Source organism: Columba livia, chromosome 24 (assembly GCF_036013475.1).
Source record: "Columba livia isolate bColLiv1 breed racing homer chromosome 24, bColLiv1.pat.W.v2, whole genome shotgun sequence".
Taxonomy (NCBI): Eukaryota; Metazoa; Chordata; class Aves; order Columbiformes; family Columbidae; genus Columba; species Columba livia.
This window is the reverse complement of record NC_088625.1, coordinates 5,589,074-5,609,597: the sequence shown is the minus strand read 5'-3', so window position 1 is coordinate 5,609,597 and position 20,524 is coordinate 5,589,074. Positions and strand designations below refer to the sequence as shown.

Below are 20,524 nucleotides of genomic sequence, written 5' to 3'. Positions count from 1 at the left end.
AGAGAAGAGAGCTGGAAAAATTAACAATGTTTTACTAATGCTACTGATAAAAATAGAGAAACTAATACAAAATATACAAAACCAATCTTGAAAATCCCAGCAACTGCAGAGCCGGCACCCGAAGTCCTGGACTGGACTCTGCAGCCAGTCGGAGCTGGATTCAGTCTGTCACTGGCCTCAGGTCGCGGGAACCACTCTCAAGGTTCTCTCCTGATGTCACCATAAAGAAAAGGGACGAGATCCTCGTGATCTCCCACTTTTATATGAGTTATCACATGAATGGGATGTTACACTCAGTTGGTCAGTTTTTGGTCATCTCTTTCTCGTTGCCCCTTTGCAAGATGTCCATCCATAATTATCTATAACTTCACATTCCATTGCTATTTTTACCAAAACATGTATCTGGTTCTCCAGGAAAATGCAGCTGATATGAAGCTTTAGCTGACAGGCAAATTCACTAAAAGAGAAACTTGTTGTTAACAAAACCAGGACCATGGGATGCTGCAGAAAGAGTGACTACTTTTTTGACCCTTTCGACAGCTGCTTCTCTTGATAAACAGAAGCCTCTCTTAGCTGTGCTTATAGCATGTGTTACATAGAAATGTCACGACTTCTCCGTTTTTGTACAGAAACCAATATCACAACCCGTTTGTCATTCTGAATGTCGAGAGGTTGGTTTTCCTTGTCGTTCGGTTTGAAGTGACGCGTCCCTCTCGCTGTTTTCCAGGCAGAAGCGCAGCATGGGGCTGACCCTGGCGGAGGGAGAACTCACCAAGCTGGACGCAGAACGAGTTCGCGACAGGAACGCGGTGGAGAAGGAACGAGCATGTGCAGAACAGATTCTCGCTAAAATTGAAGAAGTCTTGTGAGTAACAAGTAGAATTGTGGAGGGTCAAGAAGTTTCTACCCTGAACCTGACAGCAGCAGAGCAGAGGAGTTAGGAACTAGAAGCAATTTGATGTTGCTACGTTTGCCTTGCTATTAATGTATGTTTGAGTTGTGATGACCAAAAGTAAGTTAATGGGTAAAGTCCATAGATGTTTTCAAATAGCAGTGTCCTGTATCCAAACTGTCGTGGTCAGCAGGACAAGGGCAGTGATCCTTCCCCTGTGCTCTGCACTGGGGAGGCCACACCTGGAGTGTTGTGTTCAGTTCTGGGCCCCTCAGGTCAGGAAAGAGATTGAAGTGCTGGAGCGGGTCCAGAGAAGAGCAACAAGACTGGGGAAGGGACTGGAACACAAGCCCTATGGGGAGAGGCTGAGGGAGCTGGGCTTGTTTAGTCTGGAGAAGAGGAGGCTTAGAGCTGAGCTCAGCACTCTCTAGAACTACCTGAAGGGCAGTTCTAGCCAGGTGGGGATTGGGCTCTTCTCCCAGGCATCAGCAATAGGACAAGGGGCCATGGGCTTCAACTCTGCCAGGGGAAATTGAGGCTGGAGATTAGAAAGCAATTCTTTGCATAGAGAGTGGTCAGGCATTGGAATGGCTGCCCAGGGAGGTGCTGGACTCACCGGCCCTGGAGGTTTGTAAACTGAGACTGGACATGGCACTTAGTGCCATGATCTAGTGAATGGACTGGAGTTGGACCAAGGGTTGGACTGGATGATCTCTGAGGGCTTTTCCAGCCCAGGCCATTCTGTGATTCTGTAATGCTTCCATTGTCAGATTGGTCTTTGTTAGATCAGAGTCCTTTTTCTCAGTGGTACGAACCTATACCTCTGGAACTCATTTTTCTAATATAAGCTGAATCCAGTTTTCCCAGCTGAACGTTCATTTCTGTTGACTTTTCCCTCACCACCGCGGGACTTTCTAACACTTACACAAGTGCTGATGCTCTGAGCGGATGCGACCGGCTGTTAATTGGGTTTGGAGTTTCATTTTTCAATTCTTTCTTTTCTTTTTTAGGATGACATCTCAGCCTTTGGAAGAAGAGAAGAGGTAATGGAAGTTGTGTGGGCTTAGTCTGTGAAGGAATAACCCTGTTTCTGAGCAGAACAAGACAGCCCTCTGCTGCCTGTACCCGCAAACACGCATCTTCTAAATCCCATGGCCTAATTCATCTGAATTCAGAGCATCAACCTCTTGCTCTCAACTTCTTATTCTGGAGTTTGCTGCCTTGGTCTCGGGTGTAAAAAGAGAGTTCATGTTCCTTTTGGTTCTGTTTACAGCAACCATACCTTTACCTATTTTTACCGTAACTCAAAACTATAATGCAACTTCAAATACGTATTTAGCGTCTAATTTTAAGCTGGCCTGCCTTTTATATACTCCATCATCTCTTTACAATTCTGATATTGTCTGAGTCTTTCTGATTGTCCGTGGTAGTTTGTTTCCTATTAAAAACAACAAGAGAAAAGCCAAGTTCTTTTAATCTAAAAATAGTTAATTTCTCAACAGAATCTTTTTTCTTGAGAAAACTTATCTTCCCTGTTACATTTCTCCTTATCCTCCATCTCCTTTGTTTTTTATCTATGTATTTGGAAGTTCCACGATGCAGTATGTGATTCTTACGTACATGAAACACCTGGGAGTCAAAGTTAAAGAGCCTCGGAACCTGGAGCAGAAACGCGGCCGCATCGGCTTCCTGCCAAAGATCAAGGTAATGGCGCTGTTGGATTCGTTAGCATTCAAAACCCACATTAGAAGTCGGGACGATTTTACAGTGTTCGATGCATCGGGGGGATCTGGGATTACTGAGACAACCCAGCAGCTGAAATTGGGTTCCTTCTAAATTCTAACTGCTGGTTTTTGACAGTTCAAACCTTATTAAAACTTGCAGACAGAAGCATTTCCTCTAATACAACCTTGAGTCACTTGGGGGTCTCGTTAAGGCTCGTCAGGCTGGTTTCTTTTTGAGAAACTTGTCCCCAAACGGGTGCTTTGTGATGCAGGAAAAGCTGCTCTTCCTGCCACCCACACTTTCCCATTTTTCCACCCAAATTCCACCTCTGTGAGTGTGTTCAGTTGTTTCCCACAGTACAGGGGTGTATCTGGCCCCAGTAACTACTTATTTTTATCAGCGTTCCTTTGAAGCGTTAGGCCTGTTCTGAGCAGTTTGTCTCCTGCCTATGATGCTCAAGGTGTTGACCTCTTGTTTGAAATAAGATTATCTTGTACCAAACGCCTGCGGTTTTAAAGAATTATTCAGTAAATAACTGAGTTTGAAGAAATGAGTGATCCGGTTGCTTTTCTTTATTGTATATTAACTGCAGCAAAGCATCAAGAAAGAGAAAGAAGGAGAGGAAAAAGGGAAGAGAAGAGGCTTTCCTAATATCTTGGGCCCACCGAGGAGGCCGAGCCGACATGACAGTGGTGCAAGTATGAAACGCTTCCTCTCTTCATTGCTGAAAAGAGGGAAGATCAGCGATCTGATGGCCGTGTTTGTTCAGTTGGCAGAGCCATGGAGATGCAGAAGCCCCGCCACCCAAAGCACTCGCCCACAGCGGCCTCGGTGAGCCCGGAGCCGCCGGATTCCAGCAAGATGCGCCAGAGCGGGTCGTGCGGTGACGGAACTGACGCCCCGTACCCACCTGCCAACCCCATGTCCCCCTTGGCAGCGGGTCCTTTTTCCTCCCCAGAAGGAAACAAGGACAGCGACACGGGTAAGGTGATCCTAGCAAAGAGGAATGGTTAAATATCGTGTTCTGAACGGGATACGCCAAGAGCAGTTCTGATGCAACCAATGTGGCGAATTAGGAAGTGGTTTTGTGTCGTTAGACATGACCTCCTGCGTGCTTATTCATCTCTTTTGATTTGGTCTCGGGTTTAAATTAGGAAGTGTTATCATGGCCAGGAATTGTTGTTAGGTGGGTTCTGTCGCTGTGGCGTTGGATCGTCTAACAGGTGAAAATACAGTCTCAGTGCCTGCTTTTGTGAGCACAAGTCGGTGTCATCTGGAAGCGTTTGGCGCTGCGATTATTCTTACCAGCCCAAGAATTCAGTTCCTCCAGCTCTGAGCTGAAATGCGGCTGCCGTGTTCTCCAACGTGCTCTGCTTTGGTACGGCTCTTGATATGTTGTTTTATTTGTTATAGGTTTGAAGCAGACCGGAGAAGCTCCACCTGCTAACGAGTACGTAGACGGCACACCCCGCACGCCGAGCAACACCTTCGAGTTCCCGTCTCCTTTGGAAAACTTGCAGGAGGAGGAGGGAGAATCAGAGAGGTAACGATGCTGCCCTGGTTGCTCGAGTCTGGGAGGAGCATCATGATGATGGATGTTGAAGATTAGTCCATAAAACTGTTAGTTTGTATTAAACTGAAAATTAAATCAAATTGCTCGTATTAAACATTATTGGTAGAAGCAGGCAATGCAGGGCTGGGTCTAGAAAACTGTATCAGGAGGCTGACAGACAATATTTTTTAGTTAGGAGGTTAAACCTTTATCCTGAGGTTGTGCTGAATGGCTGAGTGGGGGGAAATTCTTGCATAAGCTTCCCTAATAATTTCTTTCGTTCTTTGCAGAATGGTTGACATGGGAACACCGAAGCCTTTCCGCAAGTGAGTACGCTTGTATACACTGAATTTGTTGAGATTTTAATAGGTTATGAAGTCGAAGGCAGTCGTGTTCGTTGTTGTGTCTGCCCGATCTTTCCTTTGTTTAAATAATGCATAGATGAAATGAGACGCTGGCATCTGTCTATAGGACAGGTGGAGTGAATCATATGCAGATAAGCCCTTTGATCTATGAGTGAAGTACAGTGATGGTTGTATCTGCTGATTTGAATGGATGGGGTAGGGAATTGAGATTTCCACGTTTTCTTTTTAAATCTGTGTATTGCTGTCAGCTCTGTATCTGCAGGTAGATGGAGGGAAGAAATTGTAACCTGGCCTTTCACTTACTCGATATTTGACTTCAAGCAAATTATTTTATCTTTGCCATTAAAAGGAGGGTTATGGAAATACTGCAACAACAGATATTCGCTCTTAGTTGTTCTGTAAAGGACAAAATTAGAAAATGCGCCTATAGGTTCAGACATCTAACAGCCTCCAGCTGTCATGGAGAGCACATTCATAATGCTTTCCAACCGATATATTGTCACGGAGGCACCCCGAGGTTCGTTTAAGGGACAACAGGCTCCAAAACAACTTTTATTAAACCAGTGAGAAATAGGGTTTTAGCACTCAAAAAGTGACTTGAATACAGGTTCGGGTGTCAGTTGAGGAAGTTATTAAGGGGCAGCAACTAATACAACAGGAGGTCCACAGTGTGCATGCACGTGGCTCCACCAAAACAATGCTGGAGCCGCCCCTGAGTCCGGGAAGAGTCCACACGGCATGAACACGGTGTGGGGTTGTTTTAAAGGGATACACGTACTCGTAGTGAGTACGGAAAGTGTACACTCGCAATCCTGCGAGGGTAAATTTATAATACACTCGCAATCCTGCGAGGAAAAACACACGTGCAAATGTGCATGGAATATTACACGTGCTTATGTGCAAGCACGGGAGGAAAATACATTCGCGATTACGCGAGGAAATAATTTATACACATGCTTGTATTGAGCACGGAAAGTACGCATGCAGATGTGCACGGGAAGTATAAATACACGTGCAAATGTGCACGGAAAGTAAATACACTCTCAATCGAGGGTTAATTTTACTCCCACCCGTGTTGGCAAGGCAAGCGCAGTCTCCGTCCCGGGGGCTCTCGGCCGCGGCGTCTCGCTCGTGCTCCAAGAGATCCGCGCAAGAGGCGGAGCCTCGACGAGAATCCCCTTTTTATAGGCTGATCAGATCTGACTGTGGGCATTCCAGAAGCTTCTCTGCACCCCCACACTGGCTGTGGGTGCCCCTGAAGCCTCCAAACATCCCCCACGCTGGCTGTGGGTGCCCAGCGGCTCCTGGCGCCTCGGCGCTCCCTTCTCCTAACGGCCCTGGCCAGGGGCTCTGGGGCCAAACAAAAGGAGCTGTTGGCCTCAAACAGCAGAGAGAGGGAGATGTGTCTACTCCTTCCATAGCGAGAGAGGGAGGGAGAGAGGGGGGTTTGCATCCTGCCACATATATATGTACTTAGATTTTTCTCCTCTTTCTTCCTTACATCCGTGCCTAAGATGGGAAGTGTCTGACGTGTTTTTTCATGGTAGGATGGACAGTGTTGGTTTCGCAGATGTGCAAAGCGAAGATGAGCTGTATGATTTTGACATGGACACGGACCCTCCCAACTGGCAGCAACTTGTGAGCCGGGAAGTGCTGATGGGGCTGAAACCCTACGAAATCAAGCGCCAAGAAGTGATTAATGGTGAGGTGGATGCTTTTCCCTGGCTCGCAAAGTTCAAACCTGTCCTCAAGAGCTCTGAAGTTCTTAACATTTAAAACCGATTTGCTCAAAGTCGTCACCATCTATTACTTCTGGTTTGCACTGTTGATGCGTGTGGAACTTGTTGCTGAAATGTATCCTGAGGTGACACCGATCCAGTTATTAGAGAAAAAATAAACAATATTAAGTGGTTTAACACTGATGGGCCAGTTTGCAATATCACGTGCAATAAAAGCAAGCAACACAAGCTGTCTAGACCATTCAAAAACACTTGATGCGAATAGAAAGCTACCACCAAACTTCAGAGTTTCATCTCAGTTTTGGGTCTTGCAATCCTGCGGAACGCTCTGTGAGGCTGGATGGGGGAAATTATGAGTCATGTTCTTTCAAACATGGAAATATTGCAGAGCAAGCTGGAATATGGGCGGGCAAGGGTGAGGGAGACTTGTCTAAGTTCATATTTCTGACATCTGTTTGCTTCCCGTTTGGACGCGCGTTGCCACACGTCTTTAAGCGGGTGGTTACAAGCCAGCTTCCTTCTCTCTTCAGAGCTGTTTTACACCGAGAGAGCTCATGTCCGCACGCTGAAGGTTCTGCACAACGTGTTCTACCAGCGTGTCACCCGGGAAGGCATCCTGAGCTCCAGCGACAAGCGGAAAATCTTCTCCAACCTGGAGGATATCCTGGGGCTCCATGGTAAGAGCAGCCAAAGGGCCTTTCAGCTTCGTAGTCTCCATTCTGGATAGAAATAGGTGAAAAATTTAAGCAAGTGACCCTGAGACAACAGGCAACCTCATAACTTCAGATAAAAAGAGCACTACGGCCCTTCTTCCTTTTGCACGCTGGTTTTTCCATTTTGATTCACAAAGCTATTTTGATAATGTGTCTGGTGTTTAAGATACTTGCTTTTCCTTATCCGCGCACACAGACTCGTGCTGGTTCGTGCTTTGATAAAAGGAGCGATGCTTTGGTGAACGGTCTCTATGCGTCAGCGTTCAGAATGTTACAACTGCTGTTGAAGAGGATATGAAAACAAATCTGGAAGGGTTGACGCTTTGCGGGTGGTTTTGGAGGGCGGCCCTTCCTACTTGTGTAGGGAAAGGGCTGTTCAGAATCAGGATTTCAGCTCTGCCACTGAGTGACCTTACGCAGGTGGCTCAAAGTGTGTTCTACATTGTTATGTTGTTAAAACGGCGACGGTGTTGAGCCTCAGCGAAGGTGAGACTGGAAGGGTTCTCAGGGGTCACTTGGAGACAGGTGAGAGAGAAGTGCGAAGGAATGGTATAACGTTCTCTTAGATACTCTGAATTTATTATCTTGCTGGACACTTCTCATTTTTTAAATTGAAATTATTGCAAATCTTGCCTTTTCCTGGCATTAATTTATCCTTTTTTTGTTTGTGAAGTTGCGTTGAACGATCAGATGAAAGCCGTCCGCAAAAGGAACGAGACTTCTGTTATTGGCCAAATCGGGGAAGACTTGCTTTCCTGGGTAAAATCCTTTTTTGCTTTCTTTTACCTGAAAATAATGTTTCGTAGAATGACAGAGCCAGAGCCTAGCAAAGGAATTAATAACTTCCAGCTAATAGGAACCAAATCTTACACTTGTATGGAGCCAACGCAGGGGCAGAGAATGAGGGTTGGACGAAAGCAGGAGGAACTCATGGAATTCCCATTTGACTAGAGATAACAGTAATTTACAGAAGGAAAAATGATCTCCTTGTGCATGGGTGGAGTAGAAAGGTGGTACTGGAGACATAAAGATGAGAGCAGGATTTTGAAAAACGTAACAGCACCATTTATTTCAGTAACACTGAAATATATGTGTCTTGTGTTGCCTGTGGTTCAGTAAAAAGCTAGTTACAAATCCTGGTTTCCGATGCTAGAATTTCCATAGCTGAACCCTTTCAAATTCACCGCGCTGGTGGAGGTTTCCATCTGAGATCCAAATGTCGGGAGCAGGAGTGATGGAGATTCTTTAAAAAAGGTCAATTCTCTCTCAGGAATCTCCCGGGCTGGTTGTGTTTGTAAACCGCTGCTTCATTTAGGATTGAAGGCTGATGTGCTTCTTCCTTCCAGCTCTTCGTGTGGTGTTTGCTTTCTATGGCACTGTCTAGTATTTGAGAAAAGAGGAAGAAAGTGCAGATCAGAGGTGGCTGGTAGAGGAACAACCCAATTTTTCAGTTCTCCTGTGTGTTATGGAAAAGCAAGAAAATACTAGAGCGAGCTAGGCCTTAAGCTAATAGTTACATGCCCTTTTGTAGTGTTCTGGCCAAGTGACTAAACCAAAAAGCTGCAGGATCTCATTCTGCAGAGAATTTTCAGGCTGGGTAGCGGGAACGGGAAGAGTCGCAGTAAGAGATGAACCGTCTGTCACCCGCGGGACACTTCTCAGCCCTTCTCAAAGCTGTTGTTTCCCCATGCTGTGTTTTTGTAATAGTTTTGTTTAGAAAATAACATTTTGTGTTATATTCTGATGTTTAAGCATGGGCGTCCCTGAGAAACGAGGTGACTTTGGTCTTGGCTTTGTCTGGTAAATAATCCCTTGTTGTTCACCTGAGTGCAGTTTTTTCTGGAGATGAAGAAGTGAAGTGGCTGCTGCTGGACTCGAGTCTAACTTTGATTTTCTTGGCTTTCTGGCACAGTTTAGTGGACCAGCAGAGGAAAAGCTGAAACATGCAACTGCCACTTTCTGCAGTAACCAGCCCTTTGCTCTAGAGGTCATCAAGTCGCGCCAGAAGAAGGACTCTCGATTCCAGACTTTTGTGCAGGTGAATATTACTCAAGGGTTTAAGTTACATGAGGATGTGGCTGGTGACCAGCGTAGCGTAATGAATGGTTGTAGGTAAAGTTGTTACAACTCATGACATCATGTGTTCAGATTGGGATCAGTTCCAATACTGTAATTATCTCTGCTAATCATTTCTGGAGGGAGGAGCCTTCAATTCTGGGGAGCCTAAAATGTCCTGACAGAATGCAGGAAAGCACACGCTGTCCTATGAGGAGATGGCGTCTCGTTTGAGGTGCCTGTTTCCCAAGGCTGAGCACTTCTGTGGGGAAAACTACTTACAATCGTACGATTTTGATGCATGCCGTGAGCAGGAGACAGATAAGGAGCCCCGTACCGCTGAGGCCCCAGAGGAAGGCAGGACAATGGAGGAGTCTGCCTGGGTTGATGAGGACTGGGTTAGGGAGCAGTCAGGCAATCTGGACACCCATAAATCCATGGATCCGGATGGGATGCACCCGCGGGTGCTGAGGGAGCTGGCTGAGGTCATTGCTGGGCCACTCTCCATCATCTTTGCCAAGTCTTGGGAAATGGGAGAGGTGCCTGAGGACTGGAGGAAAGCAAATGTCACTCCAGTCTTCAAAAAGGGCAAGAAGGAGGACCTGGGGAACTCTAGACCGGTCAGCCTCACCTCCATGGGAAACTGATGGAACGACTTCTCCTTGGTGCCATCTCAAGGCATGTCAGGGATAAGAGGGTCACTAGGGGCAGTCAACATGGCTTCACCAAGGGGAAGTTGTGCTTGACCAACCTCATGGACTTTGATGAGGACATAACAAGATGGATGGATGATGGCAGAGCGGTGGACGTGATCCACCTTGACTTGAGTAAGGCATTTGACACAGTCTCCACAGCATCCTCACAGCTGAACTGAGGGAGTGCGGTCTGGATGAGCGGGGAGTGAGGTGACTGCGAACTGGCTGAAGGGAAGAAGCCAGAGAGTCGTGGTCAATGGGCAGAGTCCAGTTGAGGCCTGTACCCAGTGCAGTGCCTCAGGGGCAGTGCTGGGGCCGGTGTTATTCAATATATTCATCAGTGATCTGGACGAGGGAACAGAGTGACTGTCAGCAAGTTTGCTGGTGACACCAAGCTGGGAGGAGTGGTGACACTGGAAGCTGTGCTGCCATCAGAGACCTGGACAGGCTGGAGAGCTGGGCAGGGAAACATTTAATGACATAGAACAAGGGCAAGTGTAGAGTCTTGAATCTGGGCAGGAACAACCCCAGGTTCAGTGTAAGTTGGGGAATGACCTTGAATTTTTCCCCGCCCAGCTCTCCAGCCTGTCCAGGTCTCTGATGGCAGCACAGCTTCCAGTGTCACCACTCCTCCCAGCTTGGTGTCACCAGCAAACTTGCTGACAGTCACTATTCCCTCCATAGGAATGATGGGATGGAGCTGCCGCTTTTGTGCCCAGTGTCGTCTGAATGATAGATCTTGGCATTTCTTATCTTGTATTTAATTACTGGAAAGTGAGGCCATAGATGTTTATGTGATAAATAGATGTTGCATACAATTATAGTCTTAATAAAAATGACAAATGTAGTTATTGTGCTGTTTAATTTTAGGATGCTGAGAGCAATCCGCTGTGTCGCCGGCTGCAGCTGAAGGATATAATTCCAACAGAGATGCAGAGGTTGACTAAGTACCCCCTCCTGCTGGATAACATTGCCAAGTACACAGGTAAAGGAGGTTTTCTAGGCAAATGGGATTTCGTAGCATATGTTGAAGAGCAGTTCAGTTTTGTGGGTTGCTATCTGTTTTTTTTGTGACCTCGCTGCTGCCTACACACAGGAAAATAAACTAAAACCAAAGCGATCAATAGTAATTAAAAGTAATAATAAAATAAAATAAAAACATCCAGTCTTTGTTTATAAATTAAATTCATTTTCCTGCTTAGGGAAAAAAAAAAAGGACATTGAATGTGAAATAAGGGACTGACAGTTTGCTTTGGGTTGTAGTAAGCATAGAGTGCAATATAATAATTTAAGTGTAGTCTTAAAATGTAGAGGAGGGGATGCTTTGCAGATAAACCAAACCACTTATGGAAGTTACTAGCGAAACATCTTGATTTGCTATTAGTTTCTGAAGAAGGAAGCCAGGAATTGCAGACCGTCCCTTCTGCACCTCCCGTTCCTAACCCGTTTGTTCATTTTCCACCATTACTGCTGTTAATGGTTTTTAATGATTATGACAAACGAATGGAAGTGAAGCAAATCATTTCTCTGCTCCCTTCTATTTCTAATTGACATTATCATGTACTCTTATACAATAGTTACAGTCTCGAAGAAGGAGATAAGTGGAAAGAATTCAATCACTAAAGATGATATTCTATTTGTTTAAATAATAACTGCAATCTGATAAATGGTTTCTTTCCCTTGAATTCGGGACATTAAGATAGCTAAATCGAACTAGTACAAGAAGACACATTTAAGTGAATTGCGATTTCTATGTAGATGCATTTGAGAGAGAAAAAGAATAAGATCTTGTATAAGAGAAATCCCTAAACGTCCATTACTAATAAAAAAATGTGAAGAATGAAGAATCTAATGTAAAACCTGTCAAATTATGCCTAAACAAGCTTGGAAGACATAAGGCAAGGAAGGAAAATAGGAAAGTATTATAGAATCTAAGTAAAAAACATGTAGTGTTAAGGCTTACGGCAAATCAACGTGTTTCTTCAACAACAGGTCAAAAAGCAGATAACATAGAACAAATGGGTTTTTATTTTTAAGGTCAAGGTTTTCTTGTTATTGACCAAGGGTGGTTGTGGGTTTTTTCTTTGTTTTAGTCAATCCTGTTTCTTCAAAATTCACAGTATCTGAGAAAAACATCTGCTCAGAGTGCAATCTGACCCACATCCTACAGTCTGTTCCAAACCAAGTTTCGTCTAAAAATCTTGGATGTTATCAATATAATGCCAACCAAGAGGTTGAAGGAGCTTGAACTTGGAAATAAATGCTTCTTTAAACATAACACTAATGGAATTGTAATTGCAGCCTTTCTTCCCTCTGAATCTCTAAAGCACCTCAGAACATTTTCACAGAGAATCACAGAATCCCAGAATGTGAGGGGTTGAAGGGCCCTGGAAAGCTCATGCAGTGCAATCCCCCCATGGAGCAGGAACACCCAGATGAGGTTACACAGGAAGGTGTCCAGGCGGGTTGGAATGTCTGCACAGAAGGAGACTCCACAACCCCCTGGGCAGCCTGGGCCAGGCTCTGCCACCCTCACCCCAACAAGTTGCTTCTCCTCTTTCACTGGAACTTCCTGTGTTCCAGTTTGCACCCATTGCCCCTTGTCCTGTCCCTGGTTGTCACCAGAAGAGCCTGGCTCCATCCTCCTGACACTCCCCCTTTCCATCTTGATCCCCAGGAATGAGTCCCCCCTCAGTCTCCTCTTGTCCAGCTCCAGAGCCCCAGCTCCCTCAGCCTTTCCTCACACGGGAGATGCTCCACTCCCTTCAGCATCTTGGTGGCTGCGCTGGACTCTCTCCAGCAGTTCCCTGTCCTGCTGGAACTGAGGGGCCACAGCTGGACACAAGATTCCAGGTGTGGTCTCCCCAGGGCAGAGCAGAGGGGCAGGAGAACCTCTCTGACCTACTGACCACCCCCTTCTAACCCACCCCAGGTCCCATTGGCTTCCTGGCCACAAGGGCCCAGTGCTGGCTCATGGTCACCCTGCTGTCCCCAGGACCCCCAGGTCCCTTTCCCCTACGCTGCTCTCTAATAGGTCATTCCCCAACTTACACTGAACCTGGGGCTGTTCCTGCCCAGATTCAAGACTCTACACTTGCCCTTGTTCTATTTCATTAAATGTTTCCCTGCCCAACTCTCCAGCCTGTCCAGGTCTCTGATGGCAGCACAGCTTCCAGTGTCACCACTCCTCCCAGCTTGGTGTCACCAGCAAACTTGCTGACAGTCACTCTATTCCCTCATCCAGATCAGAGGGCAGAGTTTAGCTAGGATGTGTTACACTGAAAGATATTTCGAGCCTAACAGGCACAAATATAATTATTAACACCACAAAATGCCTTTTCAGGTTGGCCAGCAGATACCTGCTGCGGTGTAATTTCATTACTCATTACAAATATACTACATTTACAAGTTGACTCCAATCATAATTGGGAAATGTAACACTTTTTTTAATGTTTCACTTTATGTTTCTTTGTCTGTTTCCTTCCAAAATAAATCAACAAAAAGGGTTGGAATAGGTGCAGGAACTGAATCCTGGGCCTTGGGCTGTGTGTGATCTTAAATATCTTGGTGGAATCTTAGTAAACTCCTTAGATATCACAAAATACTTCTTAAATGGATGTTTGTGGGGGAATAGTTGTCACAAGCCCCTCAGGAATGAGCGTTTAACAAGTGCTGTGCACAGTGATCATCAGAGGCTGGTGTCTTGTGCGGGGCAGAATGAATTATCTCCTGTCACTAACCTGTTTTTGTCGTGTCACCTTTGAAATGCAGTGCTTTTGTTGATGGGTTATTCTGTAACTTTAGGTTCTCTTTCTCAAATATGAGGCTAGCAAACCACGCCAGATTTCTGATGTTTTCACCCTTTCTTGAGAGCATTATTGCATTTCCTTTTTCTCTTGCAGAGCTGCCCGAAGAGAAAGAGAAGGTGAAGAAAGCGGCAGATCATTGTCGTCAGATCCTCAACCACGTGAACCAGGCGGTCAAAGAGTCCGAGAACAAGCAGGTAGGAGATGAACAGAGTGAGAAGAAGAGAGCTGAAGGGCAGCAAGCTGCTTAAGACACCTGGAGTCTCTGTCCTGGTGACTTTTTATTGTGTTTGAAGATGTTTTGTGGCACAATTATTCCTGAGAGAGGAGGAATCTCAGGTGTTGGGATGTGTGGAAGCATTAGTGACTGTCTGCACTCTGCTACTGAGTTTTGTTAACCAAAGCGACCATTTCATTACATTTTCTGCAGCATTTGGAAGATTATCAGCGTCGTCTTGACCTGTCCTACTTGAAGCAGTCTGAGGATCCCATGATGGACGAGTTCAGGGTGAGTGACGTTAAAACGATCTCTATGTAAATTGTGCTTGCAACCCTTTTGTTCAGTTTGTGGCTCTTTCTGCTACACCCATCTGATGTATAATAGTCTTTGGAGCGAAATATTTCTGTACAAAAATTACACAGAATCCCAGAGTGTCAGGGGCTGAAGGGCCCTGGAAAGCTCATGCAGTGCAATCCCCCCATGGAGCAGGAACACCCAGATGAGGTTACACAGGAAGGTGTCCAGGCGGGTTGGAATGTCTGCACAGAAGGAGACTCCACAACTTCCCTCGTCCTAATCACCGATGAATATATTGAATAACACCGGCCCCAGCACTGCCCCTGAGGCACTGCACTGGGTACAGGCCTCAACTGGACTCTGCCCATTGACCACGACTCTCTGGCTTCTTCCCTTCAGCCAGTTCACAGTCACCTCACTCCCCGCTCATCCAGACCGCACTCCCTCAGTTCAGCTGTGAGGATGCTGTGGAGACTGTGTCAAATGCCTTACTCAAGTCAAGGTGGATCACGGCCACCGCTCTGCCATCATCCATCCATCTTGTTATGTCCTCATTAGAGTCAATGAGGTTGGTCAAGCACGACTTCCCCTTGGTGAAGCCATGCTGACTGCCCCTAGTGACCCTCCTATCCCTGACATGCCTTGAGATGGCACCAAGGAGAAGTCGTTCCATCAGTTTCCCAGGGATGGAGGTGAGGCTGACCGGTCTAGAGTTCCCCAGGTCCTCCTTCTTGCCCTTTTTGCAGACTGGAGTGACATTTGCTTTCCTCCAGTCCTCAGGCACCTCTCCCGTTTCCCAAGACTTGGCAAAGATGATGGAGAGCGGTCCAGCAATGACCTCAGCCAGCTCCCTCAGCACCCGCGGGTGCATCCCATCCGGACCCATGGATTTATGGGTGTCCAGAATGCCTGACTGCTCCCTAACCCAGTCCTCATCAACCCAGGCAGACTACTCCATTGTCCTGCCTTCCTCTGGGGCCTCAGCGGTACGGGGCTCCTCAGGACAGCCTCCGGCAGAGCAGACAGAGACAAAGAAGGCATCCAGTAATTCTGCCTTCTCTGTATCTTCTGTCACCAGGGCACCCACTTCATTCATCAGTGGGCCTGCATTGCCTCTGCTGTTAGTTTATCTGCCATGTATTGGAAGCAGCTCTTCCTGTTGTCCTTGACCCCTCTCGCCAGGTTTAATTCTAAGGAGGCCTCAGCTTTCCTAGTTGCCTCCCTACACCCTCTGACAACAGCCTGATATTCTCCCCAAGTGGCCAGCCCCTCCTGCCATGATCTGTAAACTCTCCTCTTCCATTGAGCACACCCAGCAGTTCCTGTTTAACCACGCAGGTCTCCTGGCTCCTTCCTTGACTTCCTACGTGTTGGGATGCTCTGATCTTGTGCCCGCTAGAAACAGTTCCTGAACACGAACCAACTCTCTTGGGCCCCTTTACCTTCAAGCAGCCCGTGGGATTTCCCCCAGCAATTGCCTGAAAAGGCCAAAGTTTGCCCTGCTGAAATCCAGGGTTGCAATTCTGCTTGCTATCGTGCTCCTGCCCCATGAGATCCTGAACTCCACCATCTCATGGTGGCTACAACCAAGGCAGCCCTCGACCTTTACCGCTTCAACCAGCCCCTCCTTGTCAGTGAGGATGAGGTCCAGCAGTGCTCCTCTCCTTGTCGGCTCCTCCACCCTTTGCATCACAAAGTTCTCGTCAAGGCGCTGGAGGAACCTCCTGGACTGTGGCCGGCCGAGCAGTCCTTCCAACAGCCATCAGGGAAGTTCAGATCCCCACCACAACCAGGGCCTGTGACCGTGAGGCTGCTCTCAGCCGTCTGTAGAGGCCTCGTCAGCTTCCTCAATTAGAATGATTAGTCTCAGAAATTTGAGTTCTGCTACCTTAGATCTCTGTGGATGAAACACCTTAATTCTGCGCATCGCAGTGTTGCTGAGGCTTGTAAAACAAATCTTAGTGGTCTGCAAGCTAATGTACTGTATCACATAAGAGACACCTGATGGATGTTAAGTCTTATTATGGATATTTATCTCAGATGATTGCTTGTCTTGGTTGTGCTGTTGGAACTGGGAAGGCCAGTGTAGTCCAGTGTAGCAGTGCAGTTGGTTTCAAAGGAAGAGCTTGTCCACAGGCTGGTTTGTATAGGGGATAAACAAGCGTAGCAAACTAAGTCTTAATACACTGCTAAAATACTGTGTTTCATGGCCCCTCTAAATTTGTGCAGTTAGGTAGTGAAGCTGGTTACTTGCTGTATCAGTGCCCTGGCTTCCCCAAAGTGAATGTGGATCCAAGAAAAAAGAATTATATGAAGACTTTTCTATAAAACTATGTCCTGTATCCCTTCACAAATAAGCTGGCAAGTGTTTGGTTACGAAATGGGGAATTTACTGGCGGTTATGAAATCTCGCTGTCGTTGATTGTAGACTCTGAGACTTGGAAGGAATGACTTGTGAAAACTGTCACTTCAAGTGCCTGCGGATCTAAATGTCACAAGCACTGGAATGACTGAAGAATCCATTGACATTCTAAAGTCCACGAGATCACTGGGATGATTTGTACATCAGTATATCATTTGTGGGCACACTTGACTTGCAAATCGAGTGCTGAAGCATTAACCAGTTGTAACGCTAGAACTGCGAACTTTAAACAGATATTGGAAACAACTCGTAGGCATCAGATGGCATCCTGGTGCCTTAGTAGTTTGACTTAGGGCAATTTTCTACCCTTTGAGCCCAAACATCTCCAAAAGAGCAGTGAAGAGTGATAGCAAACACCTCTCACGTGATTTGATTTACAAGGATACCCGACTCCTGCTCCATGGTTCCTTTTCCAGGCTGGGTTTAGCTGCTCATCTCCAAACCATAGTGCCTATCGTAGACTTCCCTCCGACATTCCCATGCTTTACCATTACCTTACCACTACCTTAGCGCTACCTTACCATTACCTTACCGTTACCTTACCATTACCTTACCATTACCTTACCGTTACCTTACCGTTACCTTACCGTTACCTTACCGTTACCTTACCGTTACCACAGAAATTTCATAGCGCTGCTTTTTTTCTTTCCCCCGGTGACAGAACCTGGATCTAACCAAGAGAAAAATGCTTCACGAAGGACCTCTGACGTGGAAGGTTAATCGTGACAAAACCATCGGTGAGTCCTGTTCCATCGACTGCCTTGAAGTTGGGTTTGTGTTTGCCGAGGAGGAAAGAGAAAGCATTTCTGCACTTTCTGGTGATGATTCCCACCTATAATAATGCCTGTGTGCTTCTCCGAGCTGATTAAATTATTCTTGTCAATTCTGAAATGCGCTGGAGTGTCATTAAGGCCACGCAGGGACACAGCAGTCAGTCACGAGATGATCCAGTTCCATCTGTAGCTTTCTGCCGTAGTTCTGATGAGGAAGATGTGCAAGCTTTGCCTAGAATGGCACAGCACTGATTACTGCCTCTGCATGAGTAATCAAAAAATGCGGCTTTTCTCTTTCTGCAGGGGTGTGATGTAAAACTACGCGTCTTTAACTCATTCTGAGCTCTTTTGCACTCTGCAGATCTCTACACTCTGCTGCTGGAGGACATTCTGGTGCTGCTGCAGAAACAAGATGATAAACTGGTCCTGAAGTGTCACAGTAAGATCTTGGCGTCGACAGCAGACAGTAAACACACCTTCAGCCCTATCATCAAATTGAACACCGTTCTGGTTCGCCAGGTGGCAACAGGTCAGTGTAACCCCTTGAGAAAGCAAGAGGCCAAAAATGAAGAGCAGAGGATACGTATTTTTGTCTAGAGTTCCCAGAGCAGAACACGGGAAGATGCGTAGGCTTAATTCTTAGTTGTCCAACATCTTTGTATGTATGAGCTGTTTAACTTCTTTGCATCAGTAATAGGCATGCCTCGAGTTTTAAATAGACTTCTAAATTAAAGTACTCTGATTATATTAGATGAAAGGTACTTTAAAAATAATGAGGAGGGAAAAGAGGAGAAATGGATCTGTTTCTAAATGGTTTGGGCAGTAATGGCTCTTTTCGTTGGGAACTAATAGACAAATTTCCTGCGTAGGAAAGGATGGATGTTTGTATATTACAGTGTTGGAGGGTTATCTCATGAACTCTTCTTTCATTGCTTCGGGTTGGGGTTATGCTCAGTTTTAGGAATTGTTAAATCCTTCCCTCCCTGTGTTGCTGCAGATAACAAAGCTTTCTTCGTCATCTCCATGTCAGAAAACGGCGCTCACATTTACGAACTGGTGGCGCAGACCGTTTCAGAAAAGAACGTGTAAGTACTTCGTACAGTTCTGGCGGCTGATTCTGATCACAGCGCCCAATGCATGGACTCGATTCCCTAGCGAAACACTTGGTCTTTGGTACAAACGCTTTTCTTCTAAAGTAGAAGCAAGGCACAGACTCATTTGACTGGTCTAGTCTGTCATATATGAAACTCTTCAGTAATATGTGAAGTGTTACTTAATGCTTTCATATATATTTATATATAAAACAGCTCCTGCTAAGGTCCTGTCACTCATTTCCTTCTGCTGTAGAGTACCCTGGTGAGGTGGTATAATATTAGCCGGATTTAAGAGGTGTTAAATAGAGAAACATACATTATGCTTCACGTCGTGCATGGTTTTATTTGATGTTTCTGCTGCAGGTGGCAGGACCTTATAGCTCAGATGGCAGGGACTGTAAAAATGGGGAGCGCCAGGAGGGTGATTCCATTACCGCAGTCAGGACCCGGCGAGTAAGTAAAAGCAGTTGGAGTTGGGCTGGTTTTTCTTCCCAAAATTGCCACTGATTCTCGTGCAGTGATTCAGATAAATGTGACTAAAAGAAAATGTTCCTTCTTTCCTCTCCGTAGGGAAGAGCGTGAAGAGGAGGAGCAGCAGAAACTCAAGGAGCAGCATGACATTCCCACCAGTAACCTGCAAAGTCCAGGTAGAACCGTGGTCCGGGGGAATGGTGGCAGTAGCTTTGCAAAATGGCCAAGCCGTATGTTCTTTGTGGCTTGGAGAGCTTTTGGTAGCTTGGAGGTTTCTGCATGAAGCAGAATTTTCTGCAGTTTATCATCACAGTCGTTGAATTCGAACGCGTGTTTTCTGTTTACTAGACAAAGATTTGGTCCTTGAACCTCCCTTAATGCTGAACGCGCAGTCGTCTTCGCCCATTGTGTCCGACAAGTCCAAGGCAGAAAGTCTTCTCGTGTCAGAGGGACAGTTTGATAAAGTGCAGCAAGCAGACCTGACGCTTAAAGATCCTTCTGCGTGCTGCGAGCACACAGGCGCCGGAACAGCGGCGGTGCCGGAAGGGCAGTGGGCGCTGGATGCGTTAAGGAACTGTAAGTACCCGTGGGGTGTGATCTGCAGACCCAAGTCATTCATCTAAATCAAAAATACAATCTCAGTTTCTGTTGGGTATCAGTTTGTGCTGTAGATCACAGCGGAACTAAATAGAACAGATCTGACGGCGAGTTCTAAGTTGTGAATTCATAAACCCATCCTTTCCTTGGCTCCAGGCATCTCATTGCTTTTCCCGTGTATAAAATGATGGTGGTAATGAATTGTTACTGTCCATGAGATGCCTTGATGACAAGATGATATTGCAGAACTTTGTGCCATTGCTAGTCAGCAGGTTTTTAAAACACAGCACAACCTGGGGACTTATCTTCACAGCACCGGAGCAGAACAGGAGAGGTCGCATGAGTCGCAGGATATAATTTGTGTCATTTTCTTTTTTGTAAAGCACCCCAAACGAGTTTGGATATATGTGAGCTTGACAAAGTCTAGGTTCGGATTTTGAGGGCTTGGGAGGTGGTTGGATGGAATTAGACCAACACTTACCAGTGTTGAAAAGAAATTTTCTGGATGGACAGATGATTCTGTAGAATTGTTTCTAGAAAACCACTTGGTCAGATCCAGCAGTGCAATTCCTAAATAGGACTCGGAATGAAATCATTAATCTAAATATCTCTACCTGAAATGGACTTGGAATAGTCAGGATTGCTTCTCTAAGGGTCAGTGGCTTTTATGTCAATGCAGAGCGTTCGTATCCTTGGCCTGAGTTCCCTCTTCCATCTCGCTCTACAATAATGACAGTTTTCAGCAATCTAATAGTTTACTGTGGATCTTCGGTCCATTTATGCTTCTCCTTGCAGGATTCAAAGTCCTTTTCTAGTTCTGAATTCCTGGTACTTGTTTTCAGAGAGTGGTGACAAGATCATCTGAGTTGGGATGTGTAAAGATGGTATTATTATGTGGGTTGAAGTTCAAATGAGCATAAATTTGCATGAAATTTTAGGGAAAATGTGTCTTCTTAATTTTTTTTGATCTGTCGTTTCAAGGTTGAGTGGAATACTCCCAGTATGCTGGTTTCTTAGGTGGGGATCCCCTCTTGTGGCCGTAGGTTCTGGTTCATTTGGAGGCACAGGTAAAACCTGGACGTTTACCTGCGCTCCAGCTGGATAATTT

General features: G+C 46.0%; 1 protein-coding gene across 4 annotated transcripts in view; it reads left to right on the top strand.

Annotated features, from left to right (window-relative positions):
- The window catches only part of ARHGEF12 (Rho guanine nucleotide exchange factor 12), a 70,590-nt gene that overhangs the window by 41,847 nt on the left and 8,219 nt on the right, over nt 1–20,524 (top strand). For all 4 annotated transcript variants that reach the window (XM_065040566.1, XM_065040565.1, XM_065040567.1 and 1 more), the window contains 20 exons: nt 728–865; nt 1,903–1,935; nt 2,482–2,596; nt 3,210–3,315; nt 3,387–3,599; nt 4,031–4,160; nt 4,460–4,495; nt 6,082–6,236; nt 6,804–6,950; nt 7,660–7,745; nt 8,899–9,024; nt 10,607–10,721; nt 13,639–13,739; nt 13,973–14,050; nt 17,143–17,218; nt 17,616–17,783; nt 18,252–18,339; nt 18,712–18,801; nt 18,919–18,995; nt 19,168–19,395. In XM_065040566.1, coding sequence (XP_064896638.1) covers nt 728–865; nt 1,903–1,935; nt 2,482–2,596; nt 3,210–3,315; nt 3,387–3,599; nt 4,031–4,160; nt 4,460–4,495; nt 6,082–6,236; nt 6,804–6,950; nt 7,660–7,745; nt 8,899–9,024; nt 10,607–10,721; nt 13,639–13,739; nt 13,973–14,050; nt 17,143–17,218; nt 17,616–17,783; nt 18,252–18,339; nt 18,712–18,801; nt 18,919–18,995; nt 19,168–19,395 — 2,306 coding nt within the window. The remainder of the gene's footprint in view (nt 1–727; nt 866–1,902; nt 1,936–2,481; nt 2,597–3,209; nt 3,316–3,386; nt 3,600–4,030; nt 4,161–4,459; nt 4,496–6,081; nt 6,237–6,803; nt 6,951–7,659; nt 7,746–8,898; nt 9,025–10,606; nt 10,722–13,638; nt 13,740–13,972; nt 14,051–17,142; nt 17,219–17,615; nt 17,784–18,251; nt 18,340–18,711; nt 18,802–18,918; nt 18,996–19,167; nt 19,396–20,524) is intronic.